The sequence below is a fragment of the Oryx dammah genome, unplaced genomic scaffold, assembly GCF_014754425.2.
Source record: "Oryx dammah isolate SB20612 unplaced genomic scaffold, SCBI_Odam_1.1 HiC_scaffold_26, whole genome shotgun sequence".
NCBI lineage: Eukaryota > Metazoa > Chordata > Mammalia > Artiodactyla > Bovidae > Oryx > Oryx dammah.
Genome location: NW_024070210.1, coordinates 64,236,275 through 64,254,472, shown reverse-complemented (window position 1 = coordinate 64,254,472; position 18,198 = coordinate 64,236,275). Strand labels below are relative to the sequence as shown.

At 34.0% G+C, this 18,198-nt stretch overlaps 1 protein-coding gene across 2 annotated transcripts in view; it reads right to left on the bottom strand.

Moving 5' to 3' along the window:
• UBR1 (ubiquitin protein ligase E3 component n-recognin 1) overlaps positions 1 to 18,198 on the bottom strand; it is a 153,215-nt gene that overhangs the window by 47,085 nt on the left and 87,932 nt on the right. For both annotated transcript variants that reach the window (XM_040226813.1, XM_040226814.1), the window contains 9 exons: positions 18,107 to 18,193; positions 17,064 to 17,245; positions 13,063 to 13,268; positions 11,593 to 11,686; positions 10,678 to 10,827; positions 7,473 to 7,570; positions 4,797 to 4,890; positions 3,663 to 3,811; positions 1,201 to 1,256 (listed from right to left, as the gene is read on the bottom strand). In XM_040226813.1, the coding sequence (XP_040082747.1) occupies positions 1,201 to 1,256; positions 3,663 to 3,811; positions 4,797 to 4,890; positions 7,473 to 7,570; positions 10,678 to 10,827; positions 11,593 to 11,686; positions 13,063 to 13,268; positions 17,064 to 17,245; positions 18,107 to 18,193 (1,116 nt within the window). The remainder of the gene's footprint in view (positions 1 to 1,200; positions 1,257 to 3,662; positions 3,812 to 4,796; positions 4,891 to 7,472; positions 7,571 to 10,677; positions 10,828 to 11,592; positions 11,687 to 13,062; positions 13,269 to 17,063; positions 17,246 to 18,106; positions 18,194 to 18,198) is intronic.

Genomic DNA, 18,198 nt, shown 5'->3' with positions numbered 1-18,198 from the left:
AGACTTACTATATACTTTACATTATTGCAAATTTAGTTACAATATTTTTAATACTTCTAAAAAGTTTTATGGCCTCACTGAATTCTGTAATAGATTTTCCCATGACAAAGAAGTATTAGAGATACAATCATCTCAATCTCATTTAAGGACTCATTTCCCCCAGAGTCATTCTCTTAAATGTCTGGCCTACATCATTCTATTCAGGCCTGTGCAAATACATGTCTTTGTAGAAATTCTAAAATGATGGCAGAAAATCACTGAATTCAGGGAACAAATCTTCTGCTTCCCAGATGGAAGGATGGGAACTCTAGGGAAGCACATTGTGGACTCCAAGTCCCCTGGGCCAGCTGTCAGAAAATAAGAGGAAAATGGCTAGGTGAGTGGTCCAGGGAATCCTCAGTTGCCCAGTTTGTTTTCAAAGTAGGCTACTGAGCATACTTCTTAAGTACTGTTTGCAGGGTCCCCAGAGTTCAATGGCACCCCACTCCAGTACTCTTGCCTGGAAAATCTCATGGATGCAGGAGCCTGGTAGGCTGCAGCCCATGGGGTCGCTGGGAGTCAGACACAACTGAGCGACTTCACTTTCGCTTTTCACTTTCATGCATTGGAGTAGGAAATGGCAACCCACTCCAGTGTTCTTGCCTGGAAAATCCCAGGGACGGGGAAGCCTGGTGGGCTGCCGTCTATGGGGTCACACAGAGTTGGACACGACTGAAGCGACTTAGCAGCAGTAGCAGCAAAGTTATAAGGCTTAGGCCTGAGGCAGGAGTATAGTTACATAGAATCAGAATCTGCCCATGATGGAGTTATGGCTTAGTTTTATTCTGGAGTTCAGTATGAAGATTTATTTGGAGTTAAGCCAGCATTAATACTTAATGTTACATGATGATGCAAAATTAGTGAGAAGGAAAATATAGGAGACATTAGGGTTCTGATTTGGAAATAAATGGAGAGGGGGATAAAAAGTAACCAAGTATCACCAGAAATCTGTGAATTACATTTAACCACCAAGACTGAATAAACTCTCCAAAGTGCATAATGTTGGCTTTCCATCTCCTATGAGTTTGAAGTACCTTTAAAAAAACCAAAACAGAATTCTGCTTTTACAGAAAAAGAAGTGAATAAAGATTTTTTAAAATGGTAAATGTACTGAGGACTCCCTAAAAAAATACACCATGTATACCCTGTTGGACTACATACCTGTCTATTTTGAAGTGCTCCAAACAAAGGTTTTCCTTCATCTCCCAACAGGTTTTCTCAAAGAGCAAGAAAAAGAAAAGTAATAAATTTTGAATACTGCTACAACTGTATACTAGGTTTCTAGCTATCAGATGTTCTTTAATTCTATTTTTGACCTTCAAAACTTCATGTTTAAGTCTATGCCAAGATTTCCACATTTTTGAGTGAGAGGATACTACAGAGGCAATGTAGATCATGGACAAATTGCTTTTATAAGTAAGAAAACCCCTGGAGCAATCTATAAAGAACACTTGGGAAAAACAAAGCATTCTGCTTCATTTATCCTCCATTTAACATCTCTTCTATGCAAAAAGAAAAAACAATTTTAATTGAAGTATAGTTGACTTACAATATTAGTTTCAGGTTTATAGTAATTGGATGCTTTTACAGATTATACTCCATACAAAGTTATTATAAAATATTGACTATATTCCTATGCTTTATATTACTTCCTTGTAACTTTAAATATACTTCCTTGTATTATACTACTTCCTTATAATAATGTTATATCTAGTAGTCTTTACCTCTTAATCTCCTTCACCTATTTTGCTCCTACCCCTACCGCTCTCCCCTCTGGTAACCACTAGTTGGTCCTTTGTGAGTCTGTTTCACTATATTGGTTCATTTGTTTCATATTTTAGATTGCACATATAAATGAAAACATACAGTATTTGTCTTTCTCTGCAAAAAAACCCCTAATTTTAAAAGTATAGCTGCAACCTATTTTGTTAAAAAAAATACATAAAACAAATGTAAGTAGCTTTATTGTTAAGTACTATTAAAAAATAATTAGATTTATAGGCTAGAACAAGGTGAAGTTGAAAATACAAAAAAACCCATGAGCTCAGAAATATATTTTGCCTTGTTGGCTAGGGTATATTACTGAATCACTTATTTTCACTGATCTTTGGCAGCAAACACATCTATGAGGCTGGAAAGCTTATTTCCTATTTTCCTTTTCCATTTTTGAATGGACAGTAATAAAAGACCCTCTGTTTTGATTCCTCAACTATTTTTCATAACTATGCCAACATATCCTGCATATGTCTCTCCACACCCATAGGGAGTGAGATAAGTTAGCCGTTTATGTGCTAGGAATAAAGCACAGCCTTATATCCACTGGATGGAAAAAGCCCTATAGCAAAAGCAATATAACACTCTATTAATCAAATAATTTCCAATTACTTTGTAACAGAAACACATATGAAGAATCAATACTATTCTCCAATGAACTCCTCATCCATTCTATGACAAAACTGTCACTTCTGAAAATGTTCAATGCCTAAGTAAAAATCTCCAATTCCTAATGCTTGTATTCTCCAAATAGTCAAGTGTAAAGGTACCTTTACTGGCAATCTGCAGATAATTAATAGATCATGACTCCAAAAGAATGCTTAACATTTCATATCAAATTGTTCAGATTCTATTTAAACCTCATTTTCTCCTTTTCTCCTTTTATTTAATGACAGTAAATATAAATTTGTGTATTTATTTTTTACCCACAATTGAAGTCTGACAGGTTTGGAAATGACTCCTAAAATCTGTTCACAGAGACTAATGCTGGCATACAGAAAGGGTCTGTGAAAGAAGTAGCTTTGTACTACTTAATTCAAACCATGAGACAGTGTCATTTTACAAAACTTTACTTAAATGAGGAAAATGTGGTAGAACCATTAAAAACAACTTCCAAAAATACTGGAAAATGAGTCTGAAACTGGCTTAAAGACAATATGAAAGAATTACAATTCTTAAATGTTTTTCATGTAGTACTCTTATCTTCTGACTGTCATAAGCAAATATATTATTTTAAAAATCTGAGTGATTCTTCACTGCTTCATTTCCCCTAGCTTTAATGAGAGGTAAGACCATGTAAATTTAAGGTGTATAACCTGTTGATTTGATACACTTTTCTCTAAGAAGCTTTCACCACAGCAGAGAATCTAACAGTAGGCTTCCCTTCAGATTTGGGAGGTTTCTTGCTGTTAATCTTTCTCCTGACCACCTCAGTCTTCCTTTCTCTCTCCTGGTAATTTTTTAGGTGGTTTGGTTTACCTTTCTTTTTTCTCTCAAAGCGTAAAACAAATAAAAATTACTGGATATTTCTGGGTTGATTCTCCTTCCTTTGCTTTTTCTTGTATCTTTCATTGTTATATTGCCACCTTTTAAATACAGCTTGCTTCACGCTGTTCAAGTATCTTTAGTTTTCTGTTACGTATGCCCATTTTTGTAGTTAAAAGAGATCAAAACAAAATATCCTCAAACTAAATGGCATCATGCCACCTAATCTACCGATATACCAAGAGTCCTTAAACAAGTTAAAGTATTCCAGGCCATTAGGGTGGGAAAAAAGGAACAATTTTTGATCAGCCAATGTTAATTCTGTTTCTATAAAAGCTCCAAACCAGTTTTCTTATAGGCTTTACCAATTGCCTGGATAGTAAAAGCACATGTGCTCCAGGTCATCATGGGGATTCGAGGATCTGTTTCATCAGGAGGCACTTTCAATCCAATTCTATAAATTGTTGTGGCAAAGAGAAGGACCATTTCCTTGATGCTATTAGAATAATTTAACCTAAAAATAAAACAAGAAAAATTTAAATAAGGATTTAGTAAAGGGGCTACCTACTGAGAATTCCACTTAGATACTGAAGCAAGAATTTAACTTCTTTTGAAGGTTTATTCATTAAGAAAAAAATGGTGAAAGCAGAACTGTAACTCCTATGGGTAGAAAAATGTATCTGACAAAATGGTAATGACCTAGATAATTTCTTGTAAAAGATGCAGAAAGGGTCAAGGTCCAAATTAAGAACAGGTTAGAGACAGGATTAAAAATCAGAGGAAACATATCTGACATAAATTTCTGTATATGAAAAGGGACCAAGAAGTACTTTTGTGCTGACAGGGGTGTATGTGTGTCTGTGTGTATATATAATAATCCATGTATTAGCAATGATAATTCCTGATTTCGTGAACTTCTATTTGTAACAAGTAACAAGTATTTTCAGTAGTGATGGGATATACAACGTAAACAAGGATCACAACTAGAAAAATGAACCTCAGATATTATTCATTAAATAATAGTATCTGGTTTGGATACATTATATTTTTCAAAGTGTCTTCACATAAATATCTTTTCAATAACTGTATGAGGTAAATTAGGAGACCACTGTCTCAATCTTACAAACAAGAAAAGGAATTGCAGTGGGGGTGGAGTGACCTGAAACTTTTTAGAAGTCACAGGGCAAGTCAGATGTGACTTTAACTTAAGTCTCTTAAATTCTGCTCTTCCTATAGGTGGAAATATATAAAAATAGCATTTTTGTTGGTTAAAAATAGTTAATTATAGGCATGGTTTGTCTTAACACATATTAAATACATATTACTCTATCTCAAATCACTTAATATCAGTACAAATAAAACTCTAGGGAGATGGCAACAAGATAAAAATGGGATAAACAAAACACTTTCACAAATAAAGCAAGAAGGAAGGAAGGAAGAATTGTTTTTTACTATTATTTTCACAACCATTTACAAACTTCTCTTGTTTAGATACTTACGAAGACTGAACTCCATAACTCAAAATTGAATGGAACTCAAGAGTAGAATCACCCATTCCTTGATCAAACAGGACTGGAATTGTTGGGTTTTCTCCTTACAAATTAAAAGGAAAAAGAAAAAAAAATCATGGGAGTTTAGTGTGACACATACTTTTTAAAGCTTTTGTAAATTACATACAATCACTTTAGAAAATTTGGATAATGCTAATAAGCAATAAATAATCATTCAAAATATTTCCACCCAGATAATCAGACAGCATGAGGGTGATATTTTTCCATTCTCCATATAAATGTTACACATGTAGATTTTTTTTTCTTAAAAGGATAATAACTCTAGCACCATTATGTATCTTGATTTTTCATTAAAAGATCATATAATCTTCCACATCAGTAACTGTCCCTCTGTATTTCTATTTTTAGTGAATGCATAGTACTCTGTTAGTAAGGCAGCATACTTTAGTGACTAAGAGCACAGGATCTGGAGACAAGTTGCCAGGGTCTGAATCCTAGCTCTGCTAGTGACTATTACTAAGACCTTGGGTGAATACTAAACCTAATCAAAATTAAGACTGTCATTCCCACAAGTGCAATGAGTTAGTTTTCTTCTGGTGGTTCTTGAGATTCTTCATCTTTGGTTTCCAGAAGTTTGGGTATGACCTATCTAGGAATCTTTTCAGTTTATCTGTTGGAGGTTCACTGAGCTTAAATTTATAAATCTTTCACCAATTTGTAAAGTTTCCAGCTATAATTCCTTCAAATATTTTTTCAGTATCATCATTTTTCTTTTCAGGACTTCAATGACACAAAACGTTGGGTTAAAGGGAACAAAAGAAGGCTCCATATATCCCTAAGGTTATGTGTTTTTCTCCATTACTTTGCTGTCAATTCTTCATTGCATAATTTCCCTTATCTAATTTCAAATTCACTGATTCTTATCTCACCACCTCCCATTCTACTACTGAGCCCATTCAGTTAAAAATTTTTTTTCATATAGTATTCTTTCAATTCTGTTATCTCCGTTTGGTCCTTTTTCTACATATATATGTTTTTTTCCCCTCTGCTGAGAACTTCTGTCTTTCCATTCACTTCCATGAGTGTTCATCTTTAATTCATGTTTCATCATTATAAACCTGCTTTAAACTTTTTGTCTGAAAAGTTCAACATTTAAACATCTCAGGATTGGAACTTGGTTGATTGTTTCTTCCTTGAGAGTTGGTCAGATCCTCCTGGTTCTCTGTACCTTGAGTAATTTTGGATTCAGTTCAGTTCAGTTCAGTCACTCAGTCATGTGCAACTCTTTGCGACCCCACGGAATGTAGCATACTAGGCTTCCCTGTCCATCACCAGCTCCAGGAGCCTGCTCAAACTCATGTCCATCAAGGTGGTGATGACATCCAAACATCTCATCCTCTGCTGTCCCCTTCTTCTTCTGCCTTCGATCTTTCCCAGCATCAGGGTCTTGGATATTTTGAATATCCATTAAAAAAAAAAGGCGTGCATTAAAATTCTCTGGAAAAATGTACCTTTTTTGTTGTTCTAGTAGGCAACCAACCCAATTAGGTTCCATAAGTTTTGTTTCACTCTGTGAGTGGTGGTTCCAATGTTAGTTTTCAGAGCCTTTGTTAAGCTGTTTGGGTCTGCCAGTACATGTACTACTCAGAACTTAGATTGGGACTTGAGTGGTGGTTTAATGTAGTTTTAGTCTCAAAGCTGTTTTTACCCTTCTTTGGGCCTGTTCTGCACCTGTGTAGGCTGGAGGTGAGCTCTGGACCTGTGTTGGTCTCAAAAGTAGGAGATTCCTTTTCATAGCGCTCTCCTCTCTGGGATTTCCCCCTATTCTCTCCAGCTGCAAGGGGCCCTGTTTCCCATTTCCTTTAGTCAAAATGATCAATGTCTTTCAGCTTTATAGTCCCCTGTGCTGTCATGCAGATTCACATGACTAGAGTTAACCTTGGGATGGAGCTGTGAGACAAAGAAATGGCTAAGACTCCACACTTCCAATGCAGGGGGCACAGGTTTGATCTCTGGTCAAGAAACTAGGATCCCACATGCTGAGTAGTATGACCAAAAAAATAAATTAAAATAAAACAAAACAAAAACACCTAACTGGGAATTAAAAAAAGAAAAGAGGATTCACCCTGCAGTTTTTGGAACACAGTGGTCCCATTTCTCCCAATTCTTTTGGCAAGTAAGACTGATTTTCTGTTGGGATTTTAGATGTCTATGTGGCCACCATGGCAGTGCAGTTCCATGACTGGAGATGGCCTTGGGAAAGAGCCAAAACAGAAAAAAACAAAACAAAAACACATGCAATAGGAATTCCCTGTACACTCTCCAGCTTCTGAGGAGCTTTTTCTCAAGTTCTCTGGCTAGAAAGATGGCATCTCGTCTGGGTTTTTTACTGTTCATGTCTACTGCATAGTTCTGTGTCTCAGGCTATGCCGGGGTTAAAACTGGGGAATAAAGGAGGAACAAAAACCCCCAGGAAACTCACTGCTTATACTAAACAGTCCTCAGATTTGTACTTCCTCCCCTTGGCCTAAGGAAATCTCTATTTTCTAATATTTAATGAATCTGTATTTGCAAACCATATTTTAGAGCAAAAAGTACTTTAAAAAATAAAGATTCTGATACTTAAATCTCATGCAGCTAAATATAAAATAATTTTAAGCAAACCTTTAGCATGTTTCATATTATAACCTGTTATTCTGGCCAGAACAGTCTGTATCCATCGTTCCAGGGTCAAAAGTTGAGCAAGAGGTTCTGTATTCTCACTGAAAATTGATATTTGAAAGTTATTAAAGCCACTGGCACAGGTCAAACTGAAAAGCTGAATTTGTAGGGTCTTTCTGTGGATAAATAATTGTATGAAAAAGTCAAACTCCTCCAGATTAGCTTCCTAGGTCATAGAAACACACATGTCTAAAAATGCAGTTTTGGGAGAGAGAAGAAATTTTAAAGTACAAAGAATAAGACAACACCCTTATACCCATTTCCTGGAAGCAATAGATAAATGTCAGTAAGTGAAATCACCCTTTCAGCTGCTCAAGTCAAAAACTAGGTGTCATCACTGATATATATGATTCCCTCAAACCCCACATTCTAATCTATCAGCTAGTCTTAGGTTTTACTTGCTAAATATATCCCAAATTGATCATTTCTTTCTATCTCCTTCATGATTACCCTAATCCAAGTTACGTTATTCCTCACCTGGACTGCTTCAGTAGACTGTTCTTCCTGCTTCCACGATGGTGTTTCTTTACTATCTATGTATTCATCAAACAATAGCCAGGATGATTTTAAAAATGTAAATCATATCACTTCCCTATCCAAAACATTCCAATGGTTTTCCATTACACATAAAACACAGTTCTAATTTCCAATCTTGGCTCATAAGACCTTTTAGGATCTGGTTCTTTGCTTGCTGCATCCCAAGCATACTGCCTTCTTACTGTGCCTTGAACTTGCTGCCTTCTTGCTATGTCTCCATCATGCTGATATGTTCCTACTTCAGGATCTTTGCTCTCAGTGTGGCCTGTGCTTAGAATTCTCTTCTTTCAGAGAACAGAACTGGTGTCTCTCTCAGAGAATAGAACCGGTGACATAGAACAAGTGTTACTATCTCAGAGAGGAGCTCCCTGCTGACTCGGTCTATAAAGAACCTCATGCACTGGTCTGTCCTCTGGCTCTTTATGATTCTAATTTAGTTTTTCACACTATTTCTCAGTACTCAACACTCCATATGTATATGTTTATCGTTGGTCTCTCTTCTCTGTAATACAAATTCCACTGCACAGGAGCTTGATCCAAACTAACAACAAAGGCAGACCAGAAATGGAGTTATTAAAAAGAACTATAAAGTAGAAATTTGTTTACTTAAAGGATACTTTTAAGTGAAGTCAAAATATACAGTGAACTGTGCCAAAATTCTTATCTCTGGGCACAAATTTGACCTAAGAATTTTTTCAGTTTTCAGAAATGAAAGTATACTCTGATTTGTTATAATCAATTTTCTTTAAAAATGCTAGCTTATTATTAGCTTTGATAAAGTTTTTTATATGCCCTTAGCTTCAGTATCTTGGTGGTGGTTTAGTTGCTAAGTCATGTCCAACTCTTGCAATCCCATGGACTATAGCCTGCCAGGCTCCTCTGTCCATGGGATTCAAGTTATACTCACAAGGACTTTCTAACAAAAGAGGCAAATATATTCCTACTATACAGGTAAGTTCAAATGCCTAATAAAAATGTTATGTGTAATTATTTTTTTTCAGATCCTAAGTAACAAAATTGTTACTACAGATTAAAATTGTTACTACAAGTGTCCCAAGTCTTGAAGAGACCTAACTGTAAGGATAAGTCTAACTTTAGAAAGGACTGCCCTGAGCCATCCTATTCTTAAAGATATCAAGGAAAGAAAGTGCTGAATATTCTTTAGAGAATAATTTACATATTAATAATTCTTACTTGGGAAACCACTGTGTAAAATAGGCCTGCACAGGCTAACAAGAAGTTGTTACTTTATTATGATTTATTTTTGTTTATGGTTGCGGTGATTGCTGCTGTTTAGTCACTAGGTCATGTCCAACTCCCCATGGACTGTAGCCCACCAGACTCCTTTGTCCATGGGACTTTGCAGGCAAGAATACTGGAGTGGGTTGCCATTTCCTTCTCCAGGAGACGTTTCTGACCCAGGGATTGGACCCAGGTCTCCTGCATTGACAGGTGAGTTCTTTACCACTAGCCAACCTGTGTATAGTTAGGTGAGGCTTTAGAGTCAGGCCTAGGTTCAAATCTTTGGTCTGTCTTGGGACAAGTAAAAACCACTCACAGTCTCCAATTCCTCATTTTAAATGGGAATAACAATACCTACTTCATTAGACTATATTAAGAATAAAAAAAATATAGCATAGAATGCTTACAACATGTTAGTCAACAAATAAAAGATAAATCTTTCTGATGACACCTTCTTCCTAAAAGATGACATTCTATGTCCTAGTTCACTAAGTAGAAGACAATTCAAACTTATGTTTTCTAATGACATGGAATAGTAGAGACAGAGCAACTACTTACTGGGCCTGACTTCCAATCCTACCACCTTTAACTCTTTTGTTGGGGAAACACGTTAAGTGTTTTATTAATAAAATAATTTTCTTGAGAAAAACTAATATCTATCACTACAAATTCACTGAGTTAAAAAAAAAACTAATAGCAACAATAATAAATATTAATAGTACTGTTATCATCATGTAGAATCATGAGAATATTGAAATAAACAATTAAGTGTTCTACCTGTCATAAAAAAAATAATAGATATTTGCTGTTAAATTCCATTCACAGATGGTCAGAATATAAAAGTTTAAAAACTTATTCTGAACACTAAAAAACTATTCATAGCTGAACATATTGTTTTCATTTATATTTATAGTTAACATTTTGTCCGTATCTCTACAACTACAGCATTTGGGTCTTTAGAAAATAGAATAAAAATAATAATACAAAGATCTGAAGAGTAACCAAACTCCAAATAGCAACTCTAATGCTGGCAAAGTACTCTAAGAAAGGAATAGATATTCTTTGCAACTTTTTTCCTTCTGTAACCTCTAAGATAGAGAAGCAAAGTTCTATTGCTTTAATGGCTATTAGAAGAAAGATGCAAAACATGTAGACAAGTAAATAAACATTCCAGTTCTTTTAGAAATCAAAAACTGGGGCTTTTATCATATTTTTAAAGTTGAATCCAAGTAATAAAATTGATTAGTATGTTACTTTAAATTGCAAAGAAAAAAGAAAGAAAAACTCATAATCTAATCAAAACAGTTACAATGAAAAAGATTAAAGACAACTTAAAAGAAAATTAACCAAAACATTAATTTAAATATACCTGCTTATCTTTTGATGTTGCAAAGGAATAATAGGGATCACAGTATTGCACAGAGATTTGCATAGAGGGCAAAGATACTCTCCACTCTCCAAGTCGAAAAGATCAACATGTATGCGCTGCTGAGAGCTCAGCTGTACAGCTTCAAAATACCTGCAAAATTCCAAGACACAGGTCCATTTGAAACTACACATGTATCTTTGCTCTAATCCAAGTGAAAAAATGTGGAATTTTTGCCCCAATAAACATCTTTAGAATCTACATGCAAAAATACACAAATTACAGAAGAAATAGCATGCCCATTCTTTTGGGAGTAAACTGGAGGACACATCAGGGCAGAAACAAATTTAAAATAGTTTTACTGAATTATATTGATAAACCTGTCTCTTGCCTTAACAGCATGGAGATATACAATACAGACACTATGTCCCTCTGTTTCCAATGACCAAGCGAAGTAGTAAGTGCAATCATAGGAAAATTATGTATTTTAATCTGATGCCAAAAAGGTAAACCTGATATAAAATATTTCCCAAGAAAAATATTTCTGCATTTTTATCTCTTCCAGACATATAACTAGAATTTCATGTTCTATTCTATCTCAGAGATATTTTTCACTGTATGTTTTGAGAGGAATCAGATTTTTATAAAGATAACTACTTTTTATCCAAATAATGGTAAAGAAAGACTAATTCCTTTTGGAAAGAAAGTACAGTGAAAAATTTAAGTTGATAATTTTATACACCAATTTCAAAGGGTGATACTATAATGAGTATCATGCAAACAAAATTAATAACTAAAACTGCTTCAATTATTCAAATAAGAAGAAAAGAAGACATGAGAAAACATGCCTTTTTGTGGCCTTTAGAGAACTTCAATATTCCTAGCTTCTTTCAAGAAAATGTCAGAAGGACAACTTACTTCTGCCAGCACACTGCATGCATTACGTGACCACAGCTCCCTGTGTAAGTTCCATATGCCAAGTCTGCATCCATGAAAAGTGGGTCCATGGTTTCTGACACGAAAAGACAAAATATAAGGTGTATATTCATCTGTTCCACAATGATAAAAAGAAACCAAACAAAAAAGAGGTTATCACTTCTAACATTCTAATCATAAACTTTCTTAAGAATGTTCAAGAATATCAGGGTAGTAGGATACATATTCATAATAGTTAAGTAAAAAGAGGAAAACATAAAGCTAGATTTCAGGTATGATTAGTGTGGATTAATGACAACTACTATTCATAATGTACATTTTTATCTTAACAGTAAGTTTCAAGTTGCATTATTTTGGTTTCATTTGGTTTCAAGTTGCATTATCTTGGTTGTTGAAGTGATATTCTATGATTCAAGTACAACTTCTTCATCTGTAAAAGAAGCAAATATTGATACCTAGATCACAGTGCTATTGTGAGGAGTAAGTGAGTGAATACACATAAAGCACTTAATCAGTGAGTATTAATCAGTGGCACACAGTGAGTATTCATTAAATGTTAGCCTTTTTTCACAACTGTGGTATAAATATGGTAATACAGTAAAATCTTTGCTTCCTTGTATTTTCCAATGGCTTCATAATAATAAAAGATCCTTTTAATTTAAAAAAAATATTAGCTTTATCATTTTTATTATTTCAAAGGTATTTAAAAAATAAAGCAGATAACTCCTAATGTGATGTAAGAATTATTTAATACAGCACACTACCTAATTAGTACTTCAGCCAAGAAAATGTTTAACAAGATCCTAATCACATGGCAACAATCAGACAAATCCTCAATGTAAAACACTGTACAGGACAACTAACTAGTTTGCATTCTTCAAAAAACTTATTATCACCAAAAAAAAGGAAAGGCAAGTGACTATTTTAGATTAAAACAGACGTAACAAAAGCAACAAAGGAAACATATCTGAATCCTAAATGAAAAAAAAAGTCTAGCTAAAAAAAAGACTTTCTGAGGACAGTTGGGGGAAATTTGAATATGGATTTTATATTAAAGCATATTCCCAAATTATTAATTTTCTTAAATGTTATACCCAGTATGGTACACAAAAAATATTGGATAGATTAGTTTTAGAAAATGCATGTGGAAACATTTAGGGATGAAATGCCATGAATTCCTACTTTCAAATGGTTCAGCAAAACCAAATGGAGATGGAAGGATTAGATAGGCAGAATGAGCAATGTGGCCCTATGCTAACCAAAAATTTAAAAAATAGACAAAGGAGACAACTTGGTATGTAAAAACTTAAGAATTTTACAAATGGGCAAATTGTGATCTGACCAAATAAGGCTAAATACAACCTCACTCCCAAACTTCTTTCAGACAGTAATTTTTTGAATTACATAGGAAAGAAAAGAAACGCTCAAAAAGACATTTTAATAAATACATACCCCCTGAGAGTTCTATCGGTTTTCCCCTGTGCTGGGTTAAGGCGGTGGATTTCTGGACACAGGCCGATAATACCATGGCATTATTTTCTATTTTCACCTCTTGTTCTTCTTGGCAGAGGATGCATGTCAGCACCTCCTTTTCAGTAATTGATGGACCCCGTTTAGGACCCAAAGCAATTCTAGAGTAGTCACTGACTGCTGGGGTGCTACCAAGAGAAATGACCAGAAATGAGGACACATGTTTTGGTCACCTGTCTTTATATTCTGGTAAATTTTAAGTAACTGTAGGGCAAGAACTTTAAGAACAAAAATAATAAAATAAAAATTATACTTAGAAATATTAGCTTAAAATCCACCCCTCCCCCATTTTTCTGACTTTCATCAGTTAATTTGTTTCCTAGAAAATACATTCTGTGTTGCAAAGTGCAAAAAAAAAAAAAAAAAAAAATGCAGATCACACAGTAGAATATATATTATACTTAACTGATATTAAAAAAGTAATGCATGCTTATTAAGAAATTTGGAAAGTCTAGAAAAGTATAAAGAAGAAAACAAAAAGCATTATACTCTCACAACCTAGAAATAACCACTTGTGTATTTCCTTCCAATCTGCTTTCCAGTTACAACATTTTTTATATAATTAAGATCACATTATATAGAGTCTGTGTCCTGCTTTATTTACTTATATCTTAGTCGTTTTTTCATTTCATAAAAATTGCTTCAGAAACATTATTTTTAAATGGCTGTACAGCACCCTCATTCTATGTGCCATAACAGTTTTATCCTTTCCCACTTATTAGGCATTTAAGTTTCTATTCTACTTTGGTAGCTATTAAAATTAAAAACATACATCTTAATGATTTAGCAATTCATAAGATGCACTCAGTGTGTACAATAATAATAATAAAATAAGAGCAAATATTTACAAAGCACGAATTATAATATGAGGCATTGTTTCAAATACTTTAAAAGTTATGCTACTTCACTGAATCCTTCCAACAATTCTATACGGTAGGTACTATTATATCTCTGTTTTTCAGATGAAGAAACTGAAGCCTAGAGATGGCATGAGACTTAATTAATGATTCATCTAGGAAGTAACTGGGCTAGGATTTAACCTAGATGATCTGATTTCACAGGCCATGCTGCATAATACTGCCTATCTATCTGCACAAGAAGCTCCCTGAAATATGTATTATCGAACAAACTGGAAATAAATGAAATGGTCATCATCAATGTAAGTGAAATTACATAATACAGAATACTATGCAGTTTTTTAAAAGTGGGTCTCAGCTAGGTGTGGTCCTACATTCTAGGAGGCATCCAGCAACATGTGGGTAAAGTTAACCTTTTGGTTACTGAAGGCCTAGGAGACACTACTGGACTTTAAAGGATGAAGGGCCAGAGATGCTAAATGTCCTGCAATTTATCATGAAAAAGAACTGCTGCCCAAATGCCACTGAGCTTGTTTTATATGTGAGAACATACATATACAGATTTCTAAGACATAATATTAAATGAAAATGGGAAACTGAAGAATGATATGTACATAATGCCATTTATGCAAATAAAACAAAAGGCTGAATGACACATTCCATGGCTACATATATTTGTATGTAACAGCACAGAGAAAATTCTTATAAGATAACCAGAGTATCTCTGAGGGAGGGCAGAAAGGAGTGCAGGATTTCATTCAGTACTCAAGAAAATATATTTGTTATCCTGGGATAGGAAAAGCCTGCTTAAACAAGATATAAACAGTTAAAACTCTAAAAAACCAACAAATCTCTCTTTATTAACACTGAAAATTTGCTATAGCTAAAATGTCATAATTAATTTTAAATAAACAGGGAAAAATATGGGAAACATGGAACAAATTTTAATATCTATAATTTTAAAGGACTTCTAGAAATCAGTAAGACAAAAGTAAAGTACCCAAAATAGATGGGCAAAGGATACTTGGAAGACAAAATGTAACAGGTTAGTGAATAATCATTAAGAAAAGATGCTCAACCTAGTACTAACTAATCAGGGAATTTCAGAATAGCATAAATTTATAATCTTGATTATATCAAATATTTTCAAGTGCTGATAATTTTAAGTATTGGTGAGAATGAAATAGGAACTCTTCATACACTGCTGGGAGTAGACAACTTGTGAAACTACTTTGGAGGGCAATATGGTAGTATCTATTAAAATTTTAAATACTTATAACCTAGTCCTTTCATTTAATAGATTCCACCCTAGAACTTGTAGAATTGCAAAAGGGGACAAATAATAATGTTCTGACACACTGTAATATGGGAAAATTGGGAAATAAGAGGAAAAACACCTTGTGTCCGAAATCTGATAAATACTGGATATCTATAATATGGAATACTATGCAGCAGTTGTGAAGAATGATGCAGAATTACACTCTAGATCTATCAGTATTGACATGAAAAGATTTAAAAGACAGAGTGAAAAAGCAAGCTGCAGAAAATGTATGATAAAATTTTAAAAAGCCACTAAAACACACAAAACAAGATTCATTATTATTCACATACACGTGTTTACTAATGTGTAGAAAGATACCTAGAACAACAGTTATTTATAACAATGGCTATAGGTGAAAGACCAGGAATGTAGAGGATGGTTAAAGGGAACTTACTGTGTTACTGTGAATTGTTCTCAATGAGAACACATATATTATGTGTACAATCAACCAGGCAATAAAAATATTCTGAAAGCATTAGGGCCACTAATTAATTCTGAGTACATTTCTGCTTAAACCTCTCATTTAAATAAATATGCAACAGTCTTTTGTTCATTACTTTATAAATATTATATTGTTAATATGTAATATTGAGGGGGCTGGGACTTTTACTTGCTTTAAATTTTGTATTAGTTTTTAGTTTTACTACTGTTGTCATCCCAGGATAGTTTACCATCATATATATACATTTTAATCTTTAAAATATTGAGTCAATAATCTTTGTGATTCTTTGCCAGGGTGCTCGGCTTCAGGATTACAGATGTATTATGTATAGCATAATGTTCCTACTGTTATTGTAAAAGCACAATTTCCTAAAAGTATCCACAACTTACATCATTTTAAAGAGCATTGAAAGCTTGTTTTTAAAAATAAGCATAGAAGGTATTTTCAATATTTTAAATTAGAATGCTTTCAAAGTACCATTATTTTGCCTCCTCCCTTTTCTTACTGTTTCTAAGTAACAGCCCACAAAGCACTGCTCTCAGAAAGTTAATTCATTTCCCTAAGAGCACACCATTGTCATACAGTCAGAAAACGAGGTTTACTGATTCTCATTCCAATGTGCTTTCCAGGTGGTACAGTGGTAAAGAATCTGCCTGTCAATGCAGAAGATACAAGAGACGTGGGTTCCATTCCTTGGTCGGGAAGATCCACTGGAGGAGGAAATGGCAACCCAGTCCAGTATTCTTGCCTGGAGAATCCCATGGACAGAGGAGCCTGGCAGGCTACAGTCCACGGGGTTGTAAAGAGTCAGATGCAACTGAGCACACACACATGCACACATATTCCAATGTGCTCTCTATGACTATAACTTTAAGCACTGTCTTCTTTTTTATAAAAAAAGAAAAACTAACATGGTGAAGAGCTGTTTTTGTTTTTTCCCATTCTATAGTAACAGCAGTCATTTTTATTGGAACTCATATAAAAATAAGGTGGAATATATGAACTAAAAAATGCACCTAAAAAAGCCCTCATATACAAGATAACAGGAGCTGATCTTTGCTGTTTCCATCTTCCTATCTTTTTGTGTGTAAAGGTTCCTGACAAACTTTACTGAATACTTTAACTGTGTATCAACATAAAATTACATCCACTAAGAGGTTTCACTGTGCCTTTGCTAGCTTAAAAGTAGTGTAATTGTGCTTACTTTAAAATATATTTTGAAAAGACATTATTTAAAAGTGAATATGTAATTTTTCCTCCAAGAAAAAGTGAATTGCTAATTTTTGGTTTTGCTTTGTTTTACCTCTCTTCTTCCATAATGGAGTCTTCTTTCCCAGACATCTCTGATGTACTGTCATACATGAGTTTGTGAGTTTCAATGAAGTTTTTCTGTAAGGCAGACATCTGAGCCATGATCTTCTGGCGATGCAGCCTAGCAGCTTCAGCTTTTCTTTTTCGTTCTGCTTTTTCTTTATCATGAGTAATCTGAGTATTAAGAGATCACAAAAATTAGGTAAAATCCATTGTTAAAATTTACATATACTGTTCACTTAGGAAAAATTTCCTATAGTAAACCTAGATTCAATCTGATGTCTTAAAATCAACATACAGGCTTCATCACATCCTACAACTAACTGCTCTTTTGTTTACTTCAATAATTTAACTCATTAAAAAAAATTTTAACTTAAAAGGCCAAGTACCTTAAATATCTAACAAACTGCCTTTCATATTCAAGGCAGGTATATTAAAAAACAAAGTTAAATAGTAATTCTGAATCACCTGTCAACCATTTAACAACTGACATTTAATCAATTTAAAATCAACTTGGTGATGTCTAAGTGTTACTCCTAGACCCGCTGCTAAGAATGAGAATTTTAACAACATTACTGAGATATATTGGCGTCTTTTTACTTATTTTAACTTAAGACCAGTGTTTTTCTTTTAGAAAAGATAGTTAATAACCACAAGTAAAAATATTTCAACAATTTTAAGACTGGAATCTTCAAAACCTAATTCATTATACTATGGAAAAATTTATAACCTAAATATTGCTGCATTTTATTGAATCTAAGACACACCATAATCCTGTGTTCCACTACAAATGCTGCTGATTAAATAATAAGAAGGCATGGATTATAAGACATTCCAACTTCTGATATTAAAATACTTCAAAAATTAATAAAATATGGTATTTTTCAACAGAGCTCCACTGAAAAGCAATTTCCTCTGCTTTTCCTATATACCTTTCAATACATAGGTTCCTTGTAACTAACAGAAGCAGCTCCCTCATGCCAGTGAAGCTCAAAGACAGAGATGAATATATTTCCGTCATTATAATGTTATTACCTCATCATTCTTAATAGAATCTGATCCTGATGTAGTTGCTACAATTAAACAAGATTTTTCTCTTAATCGCTTCACAGTGTCAAACATCTGTG